The 25341-nt window shown below is 40.1% G+C and overlaps 1 protein-coding gene across 5 annotated transcripts in view; it reads right to left on the reverse strand.

The window, feature by feature from the left end:
* Nucleotides 1–25341, reverse strand: part of tmod (tropomodulin) — a 175468-nt gene that overhangs the window by 125976 nt on the left and 24151 nt on the right. The window contains exon 1 of one of the 5 annotated variants that reach the window (XM_070084777.1): nt 19711–19863. The exons of 3 other annotated variants lie outside the window; for them this stretch is intronic. In XM_070084777.1, the coding sequence (XP_069940878.1) occupies nt 19711–19752 (42 nt within the window). In that variant the 5' untranslated portion in view covers nt 19753–19863. Of the gene's footprint in view, nt 1–17001; nt 17137–19710; nt 19864–25341 lie in introns of those variants that run through there. One more of the 5 variants, XM_070084779.1, reaches the window with a different exon arrangement.

Consider the following 25341-nt stretch of genomic DNA (forward strand, 5'->3'; position numbering starts at 1 on the left):
ATTAGAATGTGTCGAATTAACAGCTTTGTGATGACTGCCGAAGACACGTGTGTGATCAGAGGGTCACTAGGGCTGCCAGTATAAACTCTCAGAACGAGTCACCAGAATAAGGAACCTAACTGGGAAAAACCTCTTGAATATAGCGCCACCAGCAGCTTTTATAATTCATGAAAAGCTAAACCCGTGTTAATCTTTCAGTTCAAGGAGCAGCAGAGGTTAGATCCTTTGATCGGTCAGGATACTGATGCCAGCAGTAGGTAGCCGCCACCTAACGGTGCGATCCGTTCTTCAAATTCAGGGCAATCCAGAGCTGGGCTACAGGAGCATTTTAGTCACTGCTAACTATAGGACTTGTTGGTATCCCTGGAATCAGGCACCACTTTAATCTCTATTAATAATATTTAGGGGCCTTTTTTAGTTAAGGATTTTTTCATAGTATTTAGGGCCCTCTCCTAGTTTTAGAACCCTTTCTTAGTGTTTAGAGCCCTTTCATAATCTTTAGAGTTCCTTTAGTGTTAAACAGTTCCATTGTTTAGGATCCTAAATGTTAAGTGGCTCTTTCAAAGTTTACGTTCCTTACATGTGATGTTTCTTCCAGTTTAGGATCGCTCATTGTTTCGTTCTTTCATAACTTAGGATCCTTAGTGTTTAGGGTCCATTACGTGAGCAGTGGTTTCGTCATAGTTTATGATCCATCAGTGATCAGCGGTCTCAGCACTTCTTGCGTAATGTGTATGGTCAAGACGCCGTTTATGACAGCTAAGCAATATTCAAAATATAACTTAATTTTAATGATTACGTATATAATGCAAATTTCGTCTCATAAAGGATCGTTTAGTTATCGTCGCTATCAACGTTACCTCCGTTCAGTGAAACACCTGTCTTTGATACATTCAAAAGGCATGTCGCAACTGAGCTCCAGCTCTTGCGTACTTCCTTCGCGATTCAATTAGCTGGTGTGGCTTCCTCCTCCTTTTGGGCACTCACTCTTTTAAATCCATATATATACTGAGTTGACCAGCAATATACATCTCTTCTTAATACACCGGATTTGTTAAGTTAAAGGACACGTGCAACTAATGCGGCATTTTTTCTTGTGGCAATGTTTCACCCTCCAGGAGCTTTGTCAAACAATTACAGACATTAGGGGAATTGCCAATAAACCCCTGGCTGCCTTCAAGAGAGAGCTGGACAGATACCTAAAGTCAGTGCCGGATCAGCCGGGCTGTGGCTCGTACGTTGGACAAACAACCTAGTTGATCAGGCCCTGATCCATCGGGAGGCCTGGTCATGGACCGGGCCGCGGGGGCGTTGATCCCCGGAATAACCTCCAGGTAACAATACAGGGCCACAGAGGAGATAAATATATTACAGTAAGGTGCAAGGCCTTGCACCTCAGTGTCCGTGTATTGTTTGTAACGGCTTGACAAGGCTCCTAAGAGCGAAACGTTGCCACAATAAAAATGTCGCCTTAAGTTGTAAGTGTCCTTTTACCTAACACTGCCGGTAATTCTACCAACATTAATACAGAATTTGTTCCCTCACCTCACACTGAAATAGTTTTGATCTCTTAGGTTCGTTTGAACTAGCGAACATAAATGGAAACTATAACGTTCTTGGTGTGATTCTCTCATTCAGTTTTCTTCTTCCTCAACTATTCTCTCCCTGTGAATACTCTCCGAGCATTTTGCAAGTTGTGATCACGTCTGTTTGTTAGGTCTTAAGTTCTGGTTTTGTTTTTTAACTATCTTCGAGACTCAGTCATAGGATCAGCCTTTTAACAGATCATTAATTCAAGTGTTTGAGTGCTTGACGATTAAAAAAAAAAATCCGCACGAGTCATCGAGCCGTTTGCTTGACAATACTGATCTTGCGTACTTATTCAGATTCCAAAAGACTCTTTTTGTGTGTTATGATTTTCTGTACCCTCGCTACCCCTACATTCTCCTTCCTTTCCACACTAATTCTCTTTCGCTTTGATTTTGCTCGCTCTCTCGCTCGCTCGCTCTCTCTCTCTCTCTCTCTCTCTCTCTCTCTCTCTCTCTCTCTCTCTCTCTCTCTCTCTCTCTCTCTCTCTCTCACACACACAGACACTCTAACCTTAGAGTGGCCAGGAAGCGGAATGACCTAGACAGCTAAGTGATAAAGTAATGATTCGCAAACATGGTTTTAAGAATAGGTATGATCGGGTTTACGCAGCCAGGAATGTGAACCCAGTAGTAGCCAATGGAGGGGCGGTGTCAAGAGCTAAGACTCTGACTCCTGCAACCAGAATAGGAGTAGGCAAGTACACAGCTCAACGCGCACAATGCACACACAAAGCCAATGACTTTCCCAAGCGTATCAGGTACCGGTATTCTTGGTGTTCCGTAGTAGGGTGAAACTTCAACAGGGAGGCAGCTGTGGTGACCTTCCCCTCTTTAACCCTGAGTCTCACGGGCGCTGTTGGCTTCTACCACCACCACCATCTGGCTACTTTTAGCCACCTAGTTTCCCTGGTGATGGGTAGGACACAGGTGGTGCGCTGGCGTCACATTCCCCAGCCATGCCCATCTACCATAGCACCCTCACGGACACCCAACACCCACTATCACGCGGCCCACCCCTGCATCAATCACCCTGGCTCCACACTTCTTCACGACACTCACGCCATTCTCACCCCTATATTGTCTTACCAGCATCAGGCCAGCGAGAGATCAAAGCCAAGAGCTCTACTATGGTAAACAACTAGTGACCCTTGTTATGAAGGACACGTGAGCAAATCTATCTTTATTACACATTTAAATATTTTACTTCAAAGTTTAAATGAAGCCTTGAGCGGGTCAAATGAACAAGATTCGTATTAGGCGATTCTCTGGACAAATGATAAATCACCTGAAGAATCCCCCCTCCCTCTCCCCTAGGTAAAGCTGGGATGGTGATGCTTCAGGTGAGCCGGGCAGGATAAACCTTAAAATATTTATGAGGCACTAAACTCGTGTGGGCCATCCAGTACAAGTGCGTTGAAGGCTCGATCTCCAACCGTACGTGCGTTACAGACATGCTCTCTCAGAGCCAGGGTGCAGCAAGGCATAGCCTGCTTCGTCTCGTTGACAATATATTAACAGATGGCACCTGAAATAGTAATCCCAATCCTACCGAGAAGAAAATTTTGAGGCTTGACGAAAGCTTCATTGCCTAACTGAAAATGAGTGACGGGGATTTTCTTTTTTTCGGAAAACTGGAAAAAAAAAAAAAACTCCTGATGCGGGTCTTAGTTTTTGACCATATGACAGCGACTTTACCCTGACTTATTGGTTTACCATAAAAAATAAATACATCAGGTGAAGTTGACAGTTTCATTAGCTCAAGTGAGCCCCGTCCTTGGTGATGGAATGTGACAGGAAATCCGAGTTTATGCTCTTGTTCCCCTAATGGAACTGATTGAATATGACTAAGAAATCATAGCTGGTGTTTCCTCCCACAATGTAACTATCATATACAATAGGGTGGCAGCATACTGTTGCTGTACCCTACTATTAATGTTTAGTAAATAAGCTAAAAAAAAAAAACAGGTTGGGGACAAATTCCAACTACTCCGTTATGGAAAACTGGAGGAGATAACTAGAACAGAGTATACTACTGACTCCGGCCATACAATAGAGCGGAAAAATAATGTAAGGGACCTGGGAGTAGTAATGTCTGAGGATCTCACTTTCAAGGATCACAACAGTGCCACGATCGCACGTGCAAAGAAAATGATAGGATGGATAATGAGAACTTTCAAAACGAGAGATGCCAAGCCCATGATGATCCTTTTCAAATCACTTGTTCTCTCTAGGCTGGAATACTACTGTACATTAACATCTCCATACAAAGCAGGTGAAATCGCAGATCTAGAGGGTGTACAGAGATCCTTTACTGCATGTATAAGTTCTGTCAAGCACCTTAACTACTGGGAACGCTTGGAAGCACTTGACTTGTACTCGTTGGAACGCAGGAGGGAGAGATATATCATAATCTACACTTGGAAAATCTTGGAAGGAATGGTCCCAAATCTGCACACAGAAATCACTCCCTACGAAAGTAAAAGACTGGGCAGGCGATGCAAAATGCCGCCAATAAAAAGTAGGGGCGCCACTGGTACACTAAGAGAAAACACCATAAGTGTCCGGGGCCCAAAACTGTTCAACAGCCTCCCATCAAGCATTAGGGGAATTGCCAATAAACCCCTGGCTGCCTTCAAGAGAGAGCTGGACAGATACCTAAAGTCAGTGCCGGATCAGCCGGGCTGTGGCTCGTACGTCGGACTGCGTGCGGCCAGCAGTAACAGCCTAGTTGATCAGGCCCTGATCCATCGGGAGGCCTGGTCATGGACCGGGCCGCGGGGGCGTTGATCCCCGGAATAACCTCCAGGTAACCTCCAGGGGGGGTCGAACCTTCACTTGTATCAGACCAAATTTTCGTTCCCATCTCATACTCTGTACTGCTAACAAACATAACTCACAAATGAAATATTTTATCACTACATAAAAAATGTCGAAAACTCATTAATTAAAGGGTCGCAAATGCGAGTTATCCATCCCTGCGCTTGGGAGTTATTCCTTAATGCACTCGGTGTTATCCATCCCTTCTCTCAGAGGTTATCCAGCTCTGAACTTTAATTTGTAATCCGCCTCTGCGCTCAGGGTTATTCATTCCTGCGCTCAGGGTTATTCATTCCTGCGCTCAGGGTTATTCATTCCTGCGAGCCAGGGTTATTACCTATTGCTATTATTCTCTTGAGAACTGTAGTATGCCGTAGAACTGTAATTTGATCTCTAGTACCATAGAGTTTTAATTTTCATTAGTACTGTACCACAGAGCTCTCTTGTTAACTCAGTAAAAGAGCTTGAGTAACACTGGCCATGCTTATTTATTTACTTTGTGAAACGTTAAACCCATACAGGGTGTTCAGAGTCAATGACAAAGACGTTCGATCCTCAGTCTGCTAATGGCAAAACAAGCTCTGCAGAATTTTACTCACCGAACAGCTCTCTTTCTAGTACTATTCTAGCTAGCTGGCTCACTTTTAGTTTTGTCCCCTGGCCGAGTATCTTTCACTCTCCCGCCCGCCTACTGCCGACACCTTACATTTACCGAGCCAACATTTCCCACCACAAGGTCATGCACTTGTCAACCGGCAAGTCGTGGCCGTCGGTCAAGTTGTACTCGTTTAGTTTAGCTTGATAGTAATAATATGCACTTCATAACCCTCCCGCAGACGGGGTTTACAGTCTTCCTTAATCATCACAAAGTGTATTTTAATACCCACTTATTTTCCTTTGTTAAAATATTCAAGTAAATGTCTAATATATCGGTTATCATTTTACAGTGTGCTAACAAGAGAACGGAAATCAGATTATCATAGAACTATTAAACGGTTGCTGTATGACCCTGGTGGTTGAGCGCTTAGTTTTGGTTATAATACTAAACGGCTAGTTACCTGTGCCTAGTCTATGTGGCGTACTTGGGAAACAGTCTACACCAAGATATTTGCTGAGAACAATAATGTACTTACTTCCCTAGTACCTCTACAGACTATTTCCAATGAGGTGGTCTGGACAGACCCGCAGAATGCTGCTAAATGCAGATAATAAAAAGGTAGCAAAATTCACGCTTGAAACAAACAAGAATGAGCCGAGTCGAAAGAGAACGGTGTGAAGCAATGATTATATTGTGTGTGTGGGGGGGGGGGGAGGAACAGCAACGATGAATAAGATCATGACACATACTGAAAACAGGTTCAAGTGATGAAATGGTTTTTGCTTATTTGTTCAGTTTGTATGAAAGAAAGGTACACAAGGATTTGGAGAGTACATGCTGTTTTCCTCTGTACAATGGGGATGATAAAAAGTGGGTAAGGATTATAAGGAAATAAGGTTACTAACTATACTAGTGTAAAGCAGGAGTGCCGAGGAAGCTGTGAAAAGCAGTCTGTCAATAGCTCGTCATACTTGAATGTGCTAAGGAATTCATGTTAAGAAAGTGCTATACATGTATTTTACCAATGGATGCAAAATGGGGAGAGTATGATGGAACAGTAGTAGGCCGAGGCATTTATAGGAGTATGAACTGTTTACTACTATAATACTGTATTCGTATCAAGTGCCAAAATGTATGCGAGGTTATTCTGCGGTGAATGACAAGGTGAAGTGAATGGTTCAAGGAAAGAGGTACAAGTACTGAGGGTAAGCATAAGGACAAAAGGCGGTCTACCTGGAGGACATTCCGGGGATCAACGCCCCCGCGGCCCAGTCCACGACTAGGCCTCCCGGTGGACCCGGGCCTGATCAACGAGGCTGTTACTGCTGACTGCACGCAATCCAACGTACGAATCACAGCCCAGCTGATCCGGCACCGTCTTTAGGTATCTGTCCAGCTCCCTCTTGAAGACAACCAGGGGTCTTCCGTAATGCCCCTTATTGCTGGTGAGAGGCTGTTGAACAGTCTTGGGCCCCCGACATTTATTGCGTTTTCTCTTGGTGTACCAGTGACACCCCTACTTTTCACTGGGAGTATGCTGCATCGCCTGCCAAGTATTTTGCTTTCGTATGGAGTGATTGCTGTGTGCATATTAGGGGCCAGTCCCTCCAGAATCTTCCAGGTGTAGATTATGATATGTATCTCTCGCCTGCGCTCTAGTGAGTACAAGTCAAGTGCTTCCAGGCGCTTCCAGTAGTTAAGGCGTTTGATGGAACTTATACGTGCAGTAAAGGTTCTCTGTACATTCTCTATGTCTGCAATTTCACCTGCCTTTAATGGGGATGTTAATGTACAGCAGTATTCCGGCCTAGAGAGAATAAGTGATTTAAAAAGATCATTATTGGCTTAGCATTATCCATCCTATCAGTTTCCTAGATGTGATAATGGCATTGTTGTGGTCCTTGAAGGTAAGGTCTTCGGACATTACCACACCCAGGTCTTTCACATTACTTTTCCGCTCTATTGTGTGATTGGAGTTTGTAGTATACTCAGTCCTAGTTATTATTTCCTCTAGTTTTCCATAACGGAGTAGTTGGAATTTGTCTTCATTGAACATCATATTGTTTTCTGTTGCCCATTGGAAAACTTGGTTATATCTTCTTGGAGCTTTGCCCTGTCCTCAATGGATGACTCTCTCATGCAGATCCTAGTATCGTCTGCAAAAGATGTTACAGTGCTGTGGTTTACATTTCTGTCTCTGATATGAGAAAAACGAACAGTCACAGTTGATATATATAAATTTCTGGTATTAAAAAAAAAAATCTTAAAGAGACTGCATTATAGATGTCAAGCAAATGAAGGAGAGCATGAACATGATTGTCTCTAATGAAAGAGACAATCAAACGATATTAAACTGCCAGCACAACTTGACATCACACACCGATTATGCTGCCAGCGATCTCTTAGCGATGAGTTAGTACCAGAAAATTTTGCAGCCTGGGGTGTGGCGATGATCTTTGTTGCAACAAGGGGGTTGCAAGCAAAGGAAATGATGTTTCAGATGAAGGTGTGGTAGGAGTATTATGCATACAGTAGAAAATTAGAACTTGGTGTAGTGACATGGAAAGTATAATCAAAAGATCAGAGGTGGGATGGTTTGGTCATAATGAAAATATGAAGCAAGATAGGTTATCAAGAGTCCAACTTGATGGGATTCAGTGGGACATACCTTGAGAAACTTAGGGTATGATAAAATATCAAAAGCATCTCTTAACAGCCGCAGCAGGAAACAGGAGCCCACATTGTACAACAGACACTGGTCTGATTGATTTGATGAGCTTTCTATATGTTAAATAAAAGGACACAAATGTAACTAAAGTGACATTTTATTGTGGGAACGTTTTGCTCTCCAGAAACTTTGTCAAGCCATTACAATGTAATGGCTTGACAAAGCTCCTGGAGAGCAAAACGTTATTACAATAAAAGTGACATTAGTTGCATTTGTGTCCTTTTACTTAACATTTTATTTTATATTTTATTATCACACTGGCCGATTCCCACCAAGGCAGGGTGGCCCGAAAAAGAAAAACTTTCACCATCATTCACTTCATCACTGTCTTGCCAGAAGGGTGCTTTACACTACAGTTTTCAAACTGCAACATTAACACCCCTCCTTCAGGGTGCAGGCACTGTACTTCCCATCTCCAGGACTCAAGTCCGGCCTGCCGGTTTCCCTGAACCCTTTCATAAATGTTACTTTGCTCACACTCCAACTTAACATATTGTCGGTAATTCTACCAATATTAATACAGATTTCTATATGGAGGAAGTGAATGTATTCAGATATCTGGGAGCGGAAGTCTTGGAAGACAAGGTGAACCAATGAACAGAGAAGAAATAGGTAGGCGGTGTGTCGAGCCATTTGTGTAAAGATTATCCACGAGGATAAATATGAGGATGTACGTAAGTATATGAACTGTAAACATTGCAGCGGGAAGAGGCTGGAGGCAGCAGGAGGAGGCTGGAGGCAGTGGAGACGACGTCTTTTATTGTAACGTGTGGTGTTGACTATTATGCAGAGAATTCGGTGTAGAAATTAGAAGATGGTGTGAGGTTACCACAGGAGGAGGGGGTTGCTGAGATGGTTTGAGCATTTTGAGAGTATGGAGCAGAAGGTAATCAAGAGAGTGTACAAAATCTAGGGTGGAAGGAGAGACATTGGGGGTATCGTCCTAGGAAGGGATTGGAAGGAGAGGGCAATGGAGGCTTTGCGTGCTAGGGGCTTGAGCATTCATGAGGCTACTGTCAGCATGTTTGATCAGAATACGTGGAGATGAGTGATTATGCTTCGATATGCTGTTGAAGTATTAGCTCGTGTTTGAAGGAAAGTTTGCAGATTTTGCGAGGAAGAGGCCTGAATATCCTTTGTTTTGCGATTAGCTGATGGAGGATCGAGCCCTGATCATACCTTGCAATGAACAGAAAATTATCACTTTAATCTATAGTAAAATCTTTTTTAGGCATTAGCGGATAATTTTATCATAGCAGTCAGTAACACTGACTGAGATAGAGAATTTACTGGGTATTCATAAATCATTAAACCTCTCCTCCATCTACTATACTACACTGGTTCCCCATCCCTTTCGATCAACCAGGCTGTGATCAATGTGTGGGACAGTAGGCCACCAGAAGCAATAGCCTGGTTGACCAGGAAAGCACCAAATAAGCTTAGCTCAGGGTCAGGCTGCAGGAGTAAGAAAAAACTATAAACCCATCAAGGGTCTACCAGAAGTAGTACACAAAGGTTTAATAAATGCAGTGGTTGACTTTATTTCCAATTACAGCCTCTCCTCACTTGGCGATATACATGTGTACTTATTTACCAACTGTTCGGACTTACGACAGGCTCTCTAACCAATATTCATAACTAATGTACATTAGAGCTGATTTCCTATATTCTATTTCAATATACAATACACTACTGTATAAACATTTAATATACCAGAAATGTTATAAATGGTGCAAAGGTGACATTAAAACAATATCTAGGATGGTTGACACAGACTCACTACTATTATCGCATGCTCCTCACTAATCGACGAATATGTTTAATGACGTGGTCTCAGGAACGGAACTACACCATTAAGTGAGGAGAGGCTATATTATTAAATAATAGAGGTAAGTTACATGTATGTTCAATTATTTAGCTATTACTGTATTTATTTCATCAGTTGCTTATCTGATCAGATAAGTAGCACTCAAGTTAGTACACAAAAATCCCTATAAATGCAACATAACATTAGAAGGAATACTTCCTCATAAATCCATTTGTTACATCAACAAACCTCTCTGGAGGGATATGATTCTATCTAAGAACTAAGAGATTAAAGGCCAATGAATGTTCCTGACCTTGCAGATGTGTACACAACTGACCGATATAAATTTATATATACACGAAGTCACTTGGCTCCCTCCCCGTGACACTATGGCACCACTAGAGCATTTGAATCTTTATATTAAGACACCTGGATCTAATTAGTCACTGGGAGAGGGCACACTAAGCTGTTTCTGGCAGGTTGTAGAACCAACCCAGACCTTCACACACCACTTGCCCCACATACTTTCTCAGGTAAATATGATGACATCTCATTTGCTTTAAGACACAAGGCTAGAAAATCACCAGGTGCAATATCAAGACATGCCAAGGCTAAATCTGACTGCATACAAAGTGGAAGTTGTGTTATTAAAATGCAGTTTTACATTAAATGTAGATAAAATATTATTAAAATGAAGAATGATGTAGTGTAGTGTAATATAGTGTAGCATGGATGTAGTGAATGTTATGAATGAAAAGAAACTGGATGTTTTAGCTCTAAGCAAACAAAGCTGAAGGGAGTAGGAGATTTTTAGTGTGAATAAATAAATGGCATTAGGTCAGATGTATCTGAGAGTTTCAGCTAGAGGAGTAGTAGTAGTAATGGTGAATGATCAGTCATGGAGAGAAAATAAAAAAGGGATTATAAATGAATAAATTCAAGGATTATGTGGGTTATGCTAAGTGCTTATGCACCTGGAGGAGGGAGGGAGGGAGGGGGAGAGAGAGAAAAAGGAGAGAGAAAAAGAAGAGAAAAAGAAGAGAAGAGAAAGAGAGAGATTGATTTTGGGGAGATGTTAAGCAAGTGCTTAGGTAGTTTTGGACCAAGTGAGAGTAATTGTGGTGGGGACTGTTGCTGTAAGTTTGGGGTGCCAGGGGTAAATGATATGGGACCTTTAATTGAACTTTGTATTGAAAGAGGTTTGGTAATAGGTAATAAATATTTTTAGAAAAAGAGGACATGTATGTGAAATATGATTTAGGGAATAATGACAGCACTTGGCTGAACTATGTACAGCGGAACCTCGACTTATGGATTTAATCCATTCCGATACCTAGCTTGTATCTCAATTTGCTCGTATATCAAATCAATTTTCCTCATTTAAATTAATTGAAATGCCATTAATCCGTTCTAGCGGAATTCCTGCTCTCAGGAGGCAGGTCAAAATACTTCAATATGATGCTAATATCAACAGCTTATTTATCTATCAAAATTCATCTAATATGACACAATAAACAATATAAATAACATAGAAACATGATATATAATCTAGAATGAATAAAATATGTCATTATGTGACTAGTGGTGGCAGAGGCGGCCATTCCCGCTCCCGCTCTGACTATATCTTCCCATGCTCTTATTATAAGAGAAAATGGAGTGTTTGAGAGGCTAACTGCACTAAATCACTTGTTTCATAAGGAAAACACTGAAACAATGTACAGTGGACCCCCGGTTAACGATATTTTTTCACTCCAGAAGTATGTTCAGGTGCCAGTACTGACTGAATTTGTTCCCATAAGAAATATTGTGAAGTAGATTAGTCCATTTCAGACCCCCAAACATACACGTACAAACGCACTTACATAAATACACTTACATAATTGGTCACATTCGAAGGTAATCGTTATGCGGGGGTCCACTGTATTTATAAATAAGAAATATTGTATAAAAACATAATAGAGAATGTAAAGAAATAAACTGGTTTTATAAAGTGTACGTATGCTGGTGGAGGTGGAGAGTGGAGGTAGAGGGTGGAAGAAAGGCTACTTGCTACTATGCTCGTACTGCCTCGCAAACAACCCGCACACCTCGCTTGTTTATCTGTGATTTCAAGGTGTAATTCCATGGACATCATCCTCTTTTTCTTCTCAGCACTATCCTTTGTGCTTACTTTCTTAGGACCCATGGTTAGAAAAAAGAAATTTGGCAAAATAACTGCACAAAATGCAAGCAAACACACAAGAAATGCTTCCACAGCAAGGTAAACAGTGCATTGAGTTGGTGACATTCTGAAGCTCCTCATTATTATTATTATTATTATTATTTTTTATTAATTTAGGGAACTGGAGCACAGATCCAATTCCCTAGATCAAAAGCCTCTCACCAGTGTCACGGAACCTTGACGCTGGTGAGGGGCTCTTGATCTAGAGAATTGGATCTGTGCTCCAGTTCCCTAAATTAATAATAATAATAACAACGAGGAGCTTCAGAACACCAACTCAGTGCACTGTTTACCTCGCTGTGGAAGCATTCCTCTTGTGTTTGCTTGCATTTTGTGCAGTTATTCCGGCAAATTTCTTTTTTCTAACCATGGGTCCTAAGAAAGTGCAAAAGGACAGTGCTGAGAAGAAAATGATGATGTCCATGGAATTAAAGCATGAAATCATAGATAAGCAAGCGAGGTGTGCGGGTTGTGGGTTGAGGGGGAAGCTAGCTCGTAACTCAGAGCAAAAAATCGACCGAGCGATGGCTCATATCTCGAAAAACTCTTATGTTGGAACACTCGTAAATCGAGGTAACTGTATTGGTGGATAAGATGGTGATGGGAAGACTTCTGGATGTGCATATTTTTAGATGAGCAACAGATATATCAGATTATTTAGTTATAGCTAAAGTGAATTTAAGAGGAAGATAGGGGACCAGGAGAATGGAATCAGTAAGAGAGAAGTGAAAGTATAAATTAGAGGAGGAGGTAGACAGGGTAAGATATAACCACCTGTTGGAATAAAGATGGCTTAGTGAAAGTTTGGTAATGAGGAGGGCTTACTAAAGGAATTATTCAGATAGCTAAGGAGGGCTGTTGAGGTAGGTGGTTTGGATATTTATGGAGGATGGAGCAAAATAGGATTGACTTGGAGGGTGTAGAAATCTGTGGTGGAAAAGCTGGAGGGAACGTGTAGAGGTTTTGAATGCAAGGGGTTTGGATGTGCAACAGGCATATTTTAGTGTGTTAGGAGTCAAGGGAAGAGGTTTTTATGGAGTGGCTGCAAGATAACATTTATGAAGGGATTCAGGGAAACCAGTTACTTGGACTTGAGTCTTGATGGTGGAAAGAACAGTTCCTGTGCTCTTAAAGGTGTGGGGATACTTCAGTTTGGAAGAGCATCTGAACTGTAGCATTGGCATGCATTTGGCAAGACAGTGGGAGTGAGTGATGGTGAAAGTGTTTCTTCTTTTTCAGGTCACCTTGCCTCAGTGGTAGATGGCAGTTGTGATAAAAGAATATTAGTTAGAGATATGAATAAAACTATCTCCAGTATAAGCTTCACTAACAACATTTGGAAAGCACAATACAATTGTTAAACAACTACTAGAAGGGTTGCTTGATGTCTAATGCCTGACGATGCAAATTTATGAAGAGCTTAAGTGCGTGCTCAAGAGGAAAACCAGAATAGCACTTAAGAGGTTAAGAGATTCCCGAATTTTCAATACTTTAGTACTTTATGCTGTGCTACACTAATGAGAAATTGCTTACATTTACTCCAGTTTACATAACAATTGTTGAAATTCAGCAAATCATTTACAGAGGCTTCTATACATACACTGCATTATCATACATTTAAGATGAATATCTAATTTTCAACGATACATGCATGCTAAGCTAATGAATACCATTTAAAATTATATTAAACATGGTAAGTGCTCAATAAATCAAACAGCCTTTACTGTAGCCATACACCATGCTTGACAAAACACTTACACAAACTATGGAAAAAGAAAAGATGCAGCTCTCAACTATCATAAGAAAAATGTGATTTTTATTTTTAAAGATACTACACTGTAAACCAAAATCACGATAGATAAGTGTTGCATTAATGTTCTCTCTCAATATACTCGATATGTTATATATGGCCATAAAAGATTTTTGCTATTAATTAAATTAGACATTATACCTCAATAAACAATAAAAAATTATTTTATTTTTAATTACAGTATAGCAATTTTCACCATTAAAAAATTTAAGTTCTGTAAATCAAGGTCCAATAAATTAAGGGTTTACCAAAGTTCAAACAATTTGACTTCAAATTCCCCAATGCACAACCACTGAGCCAAATGCACTACCACTGAGAGACAAGCATTATCCTATGCATTTTCACCCTATGGTAACAACAGCATAGTGCTTCTTTTTTTTTTGTGATCTGATTTGCAAGATAAAATGCATTTCACTCTGTCCTTAACCCTTAAACTGTCCAAACGTAGATCTACGTTCACGTGCGTAGCGCTCCGACCTTGATTTTCCCCATTTGAAAGTATGTAAAAAAAAAGTAGATCTATGTTCGGAGCCCCCCGCACATGGACGTAGATCTATGTTTGGACAGTTTAACCCTTAAACAGTCCAAATAGATCGACGTTCAAATCCGTAGTGCTCCAAAAGTAGATCTATGTTTTTTTTTTTACATATTTTCAAATATAACAAAAAAAAAAATTGTAGATAAAAGTTTTTTTACACATTTTCAAATGTAAAAAAAAAAATTATGTACATTTTTTTACATACTTTTAAATGCTGAAAAAACGTATATATACGTTTGGACCGTTTAAGGGTTAAGGGTTAAATACAATTTTTTTTGTGATCTGATTTCACTCTATCCTTAAATACAAACACAAAAGCTATTACAGTACTCGTAACTTTTATATTTGAAATATAATATACATACAGTATACACACATGTAGGTATACGTAATCTGTATCAAAGCTTGGTGTCTATATTGTATATAAATTTTGTGATTTGTTTTTGATTTTTATAATTGCATCTATATTTTTTCTGACTTTAAACATGCTTTAGATCTGTATTACCTGTATGGACCGTGGCCTGATAGGCAACACTCTTGCTTCACACACTGAATGTCCATGGTTCGATCCTCGGCAAGGGCGGAAACATTGGGCATTTCCTTACACCTGTTGTGCCATTCACCTAGCAAGCAAGTAGGTACTTGGGTGTTAGTCGACTGGTGTGGGTCACATCCTGGGGGACAAGTTTAAGGACCCCCACTGGAAACAAACAGTCCCTTGATGACGCACCGACTTTTTTGGATTATCTCGGGTGGTTAACCCTACAGGGCTAAAAATTCGAACAAAATCCCATCTTACAGGATAAAATTACTTTTAGATTTTAAATAAAATACATAGTAGAGAATGCCTCTCAATGACATGCACAACATAGGAACCCAAATATGCAGTAAATAAAAACATTTAATTTGTTAGGGCATCCAAAAATCACCAAAACATATCACCTCTGTAAATCTTTATTGTATGGGATATACTGATAATTTGTAACATGGTACTGTATTTACCAGCATGTGTAAATTGAGAATTTTAATATAAAAAATAATAAAAATACTTTTACAACCACTAAAAAAGTCACACACATTTCTGATCACTGTATATTACCGTTGCATTGGTATACTTATGTAGCTATGTGTGGCAAATAAGTCATGAATCTGCAATTGAATGGCCCCCAGTTTGGTCCCCAATCTCCTTACACGACTTATTATTTTCACAATATGGTGAGATTCTTATTTCCACAATAGCCATTGTAAATAATTTCTTGGCAAAACTCCAAGACAACTAAACAACCTACTGGCATTTGTTCAGTAAATTTGGAAGATGCTAGGTCTTCACCTTTTTGCTGAGAAATAGGGTAAAATTTCTAATTTGATTGTGATGATAGATTTAAAATGGCAGAGAAGTGTAATACAGGAGGGGCCAGGAGATGTGATTATTGAACAGAGGAAAGGTTGCTTTAGTTGAATTTTGTGTGCAACTGGACAAATTACAGACAAGTCCCTGATGATAACCTGACTTGACTGGGCTAAGGATTATGATTGCTACTCGGCAAAACTCAGGCTTTAGTTTACATTTTACATCATACAGCATACACTTTATGGATACCACAGAGTAAGTATTGCTTGTGGAATTTGTTATTATGGAAAACATTAATGAAAATAGTGCACTTATTTTGGATGTGCTTGGATGAATGTAAACAAAGATGTGCCAGGAATGATGGTGGCATAAGATTAAGTTACATTAGGTTAAGTTTAATTTTTTACCATTTGCACAACAAAATGTCTTAATTGTAAAGCAAAGTTAATATTGTACAAAATCTGCCGAGTAACGGTCCTATACTTTTACCAATAAATAACAAAAAGGCACAATACCGTGACTGGAACAATACACAAATAACCCACACATAGAGAGGAGCTTATGACATTTCAATCCGACTTGGACCTTTTACAAAGTCACACTAACAAGTTAGTCTTTGACTGACTAAACTATTACTACTACCTCTACCACTACTTCTCTCCTTCCTTTTCTACTACCTCTCTTGTCCCATCCCTGTCTGCTGACATATATACTCCCTCCTCTCCATTTTGTTAGTGTGACTTTGTACATGGTCCAAGTCAAACCGAAACATCGTAAGCTCCTCTCTATGTGTGGGATATTTGTGTATATACTCTTACCCTTCATCGGGTTATCCTGGGTTATTAGCCCACCAAGGTTAATAATCCCAACAAAATCACCCTCATTATTCCTGAGTCATCAGACCATTCCTGAGTCAACATACCAAGTGCTAAATCATCTCTGTGCCAACATAACCCCTCAACTATGTAAATAAGACACTGTGCAGGTTATGGCATTTTATTATGAAGATGTTTCGTCCACCAGAGATTTGATCATTTCAACAGATACTGTGATACACTGATGAACAATAAAAGTCCCTGGTTGCTGAATCTTTGTAAGTAAATAAAATGCCACAACTCACACATGTGCTTTATTTATACTGTTGATATATTCTACCACTGTACTGCCATATTCTCAACTACCCCTGAGCCACAACACCAGAGCTGACTCGCCCAGAACTGCTAAATTTTTGGCATAATTATTTGTTTCTAAGTATTCAAAGATGTATGACAATATCTGCCATCTACTTACTTATGGTGGTCACCAAACTGACGAGGAGAAAGCTATCAGAAGCAAGTTTATACATATATATCTCCAAAAATGAAAAGCGGCCCAGCCCACCCAAGCAAGGTGCCCATAACCTCTTTAAGATCATCTAGTAAAACTAGATTTATCTCAAGGTGGGTGTAAACTATCTTTTCCCTGTATATCTGACTGGTTCAAGAGAGGGAGGAACCTGTCTTTTTCTGAGGAAAGTGGAGAGAAGGATGTGGTGGTACTCACGCCCAATCAGTGAGAGAAGTGTAAGGATGAAGGAGCAGCCAGCAACACACACTCATTCAACAACAACACAACACTGCTCTTGCCTTCGTCTGCTCCACACTCACACTCACCTAACACACTTTTAAAAACCTCATCAAGCCTTAACACACAACATCCTAGACTTGAGTCGTGTTTGAAAATATATGTTTAAGATATCTGAGTGTTGCTGAGCTTTCTGGATGTGTTTTATTTACATTAGGTATCATTGGAGAGTTGAAAACATTGATAAGGTGTAGTGCTGCTGTATCGTCACCTCCAGCACCCGGATGTGGCCGTCACTGGTGATTGGCTGAGTTTACCGTTGTTATAGCAACCTAGGACGCTTCTCTTGTGGCTGACACTCCCATCACTGTCACTGATAACACACACTTCGACTCTAGTATATATAAAGTCTGATCGCGAGCCTATACTTCAATGACTGACCACCTCCTACCGAGAGGTTACGGGCTGTTTACCTTAAAATCTATTTTACAACTTTCAGTGTTGTATTCAAGTGAAGAAGCCTGTGTTAACCCACCCCCCACCCCACACATAGTTTAGTAACCCCCGAAAGGTTAATAACCCAGGATAAGCCAAGCTGTGTGCCTTATTTCCATTGGGGCCCTCACAGTACAATTGTTACCATAATTTAGGTAAGTTATGTACATGCAGCATTCTGACTGAAAATATTCTGACTTGCTATATCTTTTAGGAACCTGAGAAAAAATATAATGAGTTTACAATGTTGAACGAACTGTTATTCTTTCTCAGTATGGGTAACAATATACATATGCTTTGAAGTTCATCACACATGAATACAAATATAGCCTATACCTCGAGTATACCTGAAGGATGCTCCGGAGGTCAACGCCCCCGCGGCCCGGTCCATGGCCAGGCATTCCGGTGGATCAGGGCCTGGTCATTCAGGCTGTTACCAATGGCCACACGCAATACTGACTTTAGGTATCTGTCCAGATCTCTCCTGAAGATAGCTAAGGGTCTATTGGTAATCCCTCTTATGTATGCTGGATGACTTTTTAAAAAAAATCGTTACATATGTATAAGTTACGTTTTTTTTATACAATCATGGAGTTAAGTTAGTCACTTAATCCTAAAGCGTAGACTTGTGGTCAGATCTTATATATTAGAGCAAAAGTGAGACGAAGCAATTGCAGTTGACGTCACAGGTGAGCGTGGCCTGCTAGAAGTTGGTCACCCTCACCTGTGAATTCACTCAACTCCAGCAGTTTCATATCGCTTCTCTAGTATACTATAAGGTCTGACCGTGAGCCTATTCTTTAATTTTGAGGGACTGACTACCTACCAAAGGTGACAGATTAATCACGTTAGAAACTGCTTCCAGTGTTGTATTCAACTGAAGAATCCTATTGTTCAGGTGAAGCGTTTCGTCAATAAAGATATCCATGAGGTACAAATGTGTCTTATACATCAACTTGGCAGTATTGTATACCATCAGTTATATAATACACAAAGCTAAAGTTCATACAAACAAATTTTATTTCTTTGCAAATGTTACACTGTATTATTTACATTTTATGAAGTGTTGTTAATTAAGTACAAAGAAAACCACTAACATGCCGGGGCATTTCGGGCAGCAGAGATGGAAAAAAAAAATTCTTACAGCATACATGTGTAAGTATGCAGCTGTATACACTATTTTCTCATTAGCTGCAAGTTATAGTTTATCTTTATTATGCACCACATACCCATTCTGTGGGCGGTAGTCAACAGATTACAGTGGCACACAATGGGTGAAGTTCAACTCAAATTCTTGCAGTACGTCTAGTTTCTTATACACGGACACCAACAAGCATCATCACAAGATGAAGCAGTGTCTTCAGAAGATGCTTGCAGCGTATATTCAGCACGTTTATATGGGTAATTATTCCATACAATTATATTTTGGATGATAGTGTAAATATATAGCAGGTCGGGATGTAAGTATAGCACTGTACGGTTACAGTAAATGATAGAACAGAATTATTGCATACACTGAACGTTTAAATGGATGCCATGAACATTATTAGCTGCTACAACAGGGTATAGAATAAACACTAATAAGTTTACAGTATAATGCATAATTATGTATAAATATCTACATTCACATCATTGGATCGCAAAAAGTTTGCCCTTCCGTGTTAACCAGTTATGCAATTTTTTTATATGCTTTTTCTGATTTAACACTAGAATAGGCAACTATTCAAATTTTGCTAAAATCATCGGTATATAAAAATAATCTAATTTGCTCATCTTATTTAAGAATTTTTGTAACTACTTCACAATTTTCATGGGAAATGGGTGGGTCTAATACTAAATGATCCCATTTTTTAATTATGCGAATGAAGGAGGTTTTTTTGGTCAATGAGGGATCAACCAGGTTGTGATGACTGTGGGTCTGCGGCAGCTAGTATTAACAGCAGCCTGTTGATACTAGCTTTACCAACTAAACAGCAAGCGACAGCATGTTCACCTGTTAACTCTTCAAGAAAAGTACACCTGGATGTTGGCAAAGGGCTCTTCATCCGAGAAATTAGAGCTACCCTACTAGTGCTTCCTCGGATAGAACCGGATAGCCTCTCATTCCCCAGATGCTGTATAACCCTTGAGTTAAAGCTTCCCCATACTACTACTAAATAATATTATTATAAAGAATGTCCCCACCATACTTACTTCACGTTCTTCACCAACGGCTGTTAACCTGTTTTGAGCCATCTTGATGCAGTAATATATCAGGGAAGGTTCGTGAAGCTCTAATGACCAGGCTTAATAGCGGTAGACCAGTGCACTAGAAAAGTTGTCTAATATTTCATAGAGATGGTACTCCAAAGCCGCGGAGATCCCTCCCTCACCAGTTCTTACCATTAACTGGGTGGGCCAGAGTGGACTGTTATACTGTAATTTTAGTCGCCGGTACTCGTCATACCCCTTTCAATGTAGAGGTTCAAGAATTTCGTGGGTCGCGAACAAATGAGTTCCGCCATTTTATTCCCTAGAATCTTTAGATATTTCAACATGCCTGAATAAAACATACAAAGTGTATTATATTTTACCTAAACTCTGAGCAGTTACACTGTGTTTATCACATGTTTGATATAAATGAAATCATCGACTGTAGTGGCCTGATCCTCGGCGGCTCTGGGCTCTTATGACAGGTATGACGTAGCCTACAGAGATGGCCTTGCGCTTATTTACAAAGCTTACATATACAAATATACCCATAATCACTTTATTTGTAGGACAATACAAAAAAACTATCAGTAGGCTACACATTACAAAATAAATACACAAAAAAGTTGTTTAGTGCAGCAGGATATAAATAATAGGTAATTTTTGAGTGCCAAGCGCGAGGGCTTGGCACCTGGGTTGTGAGTGGCATGCCTTCTCCAACTGCCCGTTTTCTTGCTTACTTACACTGGACACTAAAGTAAATGTCAAGTGCAATAACCACAATTAGAAATCACATATAGGTAAAAAACTCATGCGTGGAAGTGTCCGTCGAAGGTAGCACGGTGGCTTCCGACCAAAATTCTTGCAAATGAAAACTGTATGAGGATGTTGAATATGTGTAACTTCCTAATAAGCCAGATAACGTAGGCTAATTACATGCAAGATTTCAAAAGTGCGTATGACGAACCCAAGGAATTACAGAGCTACAGTCAAATGAATGTCAGAAGTATTGAGCTGGAGCTCAATACTCTGAAATAAAAGGAACTGGCCAGAAATGTGGAGAAAAACATTGATGGAGGCAATAACGGATACTTATGAGTCTACTTGTTAAAGAAACAACAAAAATACAAGAGGAGAACGAGCTAGCAAGACTGTGTCTGGCGTTTCTTCTGAGATAGCAAGAGAATAGTAGAAAACTGTGAAATAAACGAACACATGAGACCGGCAGAGATGGTAAACGTTGTCTTGCGAATCTTTTAAACATTTGTGACAATAATGTATATAAAGCAAGTGAGAAAGATAAGCTTCATCTTCTATGGCTGCAAGAAGGCATTTGACATAGTACCACATAGGGGGGTGGTGATGCAACCAGGAAAAGTAGGAAGAAATAATTGTGTTCACTTGGATACAAGATTACCTGGGGAACAGAAGGCAGAGAGTTAAGGTATAAAAAAAAATATTGCAGGCAAGGATAACGAGTAGCGTACCCAAGTGTCAGTCTTCGGACCCCTGCGACCTGACACACGAATGGAGTGCGCAGGAAATTAAATACTGTGGATTACTACTGCAATAGTCGCGATCATCTTGTGTCCAATGAAGAATGTGGAAGTTAAGAATTAGGTGGCTGGTGAACCATCGGCTCAACTCGCGATTCTAATTCGAACCAAAACATTGGGTGCGTTCCCCTACTGTTGCGCCTGTGCACATTGGTGTTAACCGCTTTTGTCGGTGGTATCCTAATGAAGAGGCTCAAAGGACCCCAATAAATATAAGACTCACTGGGATATCCTGGGTTACTAACCCTCCTGGTAAATGATCTGAATAAACTCTCTTACTTCTTTCTCCTGATAATTCTGAATCTTCAGAACTGAAATTTGCTGTAGGTGGAGCACTGAAGTATTTCAAGTTTTTTCTTGTCTTAAAATAAAACATATTCAATGTTTTCATAGCTAATTGTATGTTATGAACACTGACCAGATTGCTGACGGTGCTATGGGCTCATTAGTGTCACTGCTAATTTTCAGACATGCTTGACCAGGTGTAGACTTGATGTTGGTGCTGCGTGCTGTAAGCTTGACCTGATATATGTCATATACAGAGTCCTAGAGGAATCTTTGTCAAAGTTCCTCAGAACAGTTGACGTGCTGTAAGCTAGACCTGATATATGTCATATACAGAGTCCTAGATGAATCTTTGTCAAAGTTCCTCAGAACAGTTGACAGTAGTAACCTTGCTTATGGTGCTGATGTTACACAGTTTATGTGGTTCCTCAAGCTCTTTCTCTTTGAGAGACTTCTGTAATTTCACACTTCTCAAATGCTCTTTGTGTGTGTGTGTGTGTGTGTGTGTACTCACCTAGTTATTGCAGGGGTCAATTCATAGCTCCTGGCCCCGCCTCTTCGCTGGTCGCTACTAGGTCCACTCTCCCTTCTTCATGAGCTTTATCGAACCTCTTCTTAAAGCTATGTATGGATCCTGCCTCCACTACATCACTCCATATTGTTCCACTCCCTGACAACTCTATGACTGAAGAAATACTTCCTAACATCCCTGTGACTCATCTGAGTTTTCAGCTTCCAGTTGTGACCCATTGTTGTTGTGTCCCATCTCTGAAGCAGTGTGTCTCTATCCACTCTGTCAATTCTTCTCGGTATTTTATATATCGCTATCATGTCCCCTCTATTCCTCCTGTCCTCCAGTGTCGTCAGGGTGTGTGTGTGTGTGTGTGTGTGTGTGTGTGTGTGTGTGTGTGTGTGTGTGTGTGTGTGTGTGTGTGTGTGTGTGTGTGTGTGTGTGTGTGTGTGTGTGTGTGTGTGTGTGTGTGTGTGTGTGCGCGCGCGTGTGTGTAAGAGCAGGAGAGAGCACACTGGTACATAAATCAGATCCAAATAAGACTACTTGACTTTTATTATGCATTCACTCTTGATTTGTTAAGGAATTCTTAACTTATTTCTCCAATGGATCCACACCTGCTTTCAAAAGTATATTCAGGTTTAGATTTCAACAGGATTTTCCACCTGAGATCTTAATTAAGTAATTTGAACCTGTCCTCTGATATACTCTAGAACATTCTGGAATGAATTTACACAAGTATTTCGGGAATAAAGCAGCTTCTTTTTTTTACATTATTTAATTTCAGATTTCTAAAAGGAATTTAGAGTTAGATATCCATTTTTAAACGATTTTAATCATGGCTTTCAAGTTAAATTTAAACTTGGCTTTCAAATTAAATCTTCGCCTTGCATTTGCTTCTGATGTTTCAAATGGACAGGCCTATCAGTTCTAACATATAAAAATAAATGGATGGCTAAAACGAGCACATAAATTGCAATAAATCTTCAGCAAGACGCTTTTGTTAAGAAGGACGCATCCTCGAGAAGGCTGTAGATGTTATTCTGAAAAGATACGTCACCAGTAAACCTTGGCAACGACGCATCAAAGAGACGTGCATGGGCTGGAGATGGTAAAATTTGTCATTGGCAAGACGGTTTTAAAAGTCACTGATTGTGAGTTTGAAAGACATAATGCTAATCCTATCTTTGTCTTGAAGTTATTTGTTCCTGCCCCTGATATACAGTAAGATTGTACCTGTCTTAGGTCTTGTGACCTGTTTTAGGCCACGTGATGTACTATGTAAATATTTTTTTTTTATCTTATGAACGCTTTTTTTTTTACAAGACTAACCACCACGTACCAAGAGGGACCTGACCAGACAACAGTGCACAGCCATTCCTCGTTTGTATCTCAGTTACCCCCACCTAAGATAAGATACTTCAGAATGATGCAGAAGTGACAATACTGCCACCATACTGTTACACAACCAATTATTCACTACCTGTTAGACTGTCAGGCGACACTACTACTCAGAAAGTACTTTCTCGTGCCACTGCAATTAAATCTGAATTAAGCCAGAACTGCCGCTTCTCAAGCACTCCTAGGAATGAATGACTTAGTAATGCTTATGTCTTTTAATGACAACCCACACGATAATCTACAGTGGAAAAAAGCTAAAGGATTTACCATATTTAATGGGTTTGAAGCGATATTGTGATAGCAAGGTCGCACCTAATCAGAGAATGTCACAATGAATATTTGCGATACCTGACAGAACAGTCAAGAGAATCATTATACGATTTGTTTCTAACAAACTAATAAGAACAGGTAAAACATCAGTCGCTGCAGCCCAGGCTGGCACTTCCCTACAAACACTGTCTTGCCGCACCCCCTACCACCACTATAACTCTCACAAAATTTGTTTTGTAAGATATCTTTTCACAAGCAAACTAAAAATATATTACTATATTTGATTACCAGATACATTACAGGAGTACGTATTATAAAGATAATCAGTTTAACATTTTAACGAGTTCAATAATTAAAGATTATTATCAATAGCTACATTACAGAATAGCAATAAATTCATGTACGGTAAATACGAAAAACTGAGATATGGTTAACCCACGATATTGTCATTCTTTGATCCTTCAAGTGAGGTGCATTGGTTCTGGTGATGGGCTCTTGATCCAAGGGATTGGACCTGACCTTCCATTTCTTGGATGGGAATTGATTGCCTCCCTTTCCCCCAGGTGCTATGCAATCCCTAGGGGTTCAGTGTTCACACAACTGATGTATATAATTTTGCCAAATAAAAAATAAAATTACACTTCTTTAGCACTCTTCCCCGCCCTTATGAACTCTCCCTCCGTTATACTCTCCAACCTTGCTAGTTTCAGATCAAGTATATTACAGTTCACACACCCTACCCTGCAGCCCTTGATGACCCTGGTGGATTTAACGCTTAGTTTTGATTATAATAATAATGTCAAATGAAAAACAATTAAAACAGATCTTGCAAAAAAACACACATAATGAAATCAGCAGACACAAATTCTTGTTTCACGATCTCTGCATGCAAACACAATTAGTTTACAGTGTGTGATGGTGAGTGTGACGGGACACCCGGCATTCTCCACCACCCCGGGCAGGAAGACCACAAATACGCTGCTAACATTAGAACTCTTTTTATGGGGTAGAGACGCGGGAGTCCCCATGAGGGAGTTCCTTGGACCAGGCTTATGGTGTTTCCCTCAAGATGCTCAACTGGTCAAATCTTCATCTCAGATATTTTGTTGTTGGTTTGACCGGCCGTTCTTTATTTTGAATAGAAAATTAAGCTTAGGTTAGGTTAGGTAAGGTCCGTCAGGGAACAGGAGAAGTGTATCCTGACGCGGGTCTTAGATGATGACCCGTTGTTGGAGCTTTTGGTCATCTGACCGAGGCCTTCCGCTGGCTTACCGGTCCACCATTTTAAATATTATGGTCATAGTTATAAAATTAAGCATTATGTAAAACCATTACCACCACCACCACCACCACCACCACCACCATTACTACTACATGTAGCTCAATGGTCAGAGCATTATGCATGTAACCTAGTATCCCAGGTACGATCTCCAAACAAGGTGAAACGCATTGGCAAGTTTCCTTATTCTACTGTTCATCCAACTGTATAGCCCTTGTGGCTTAGCGCTTCTTTTTGATTATAATAATAATACTGTTCATCCAATAGTGAAAATACAGACCATATATGATGGTCGACTGTTGTGGGTCGCATCCTATAGGACCTAGGTCAGA

Source organism: Cherax quadricarinatus, chromosome 14, assembly GCF_038502225.1.
Source record: "Cherax quadricarinatus isolate ZL_2023a chromosome 14, ASM3850222v1, whole genome shotgun sequence".
Classification (NCBI taxonomy): Eukaryota; Metazoa; Arthropoda; class Malacostraca; order Decapoda; family Parastacidae; genus Cherax; species Cherax quadricarinatus.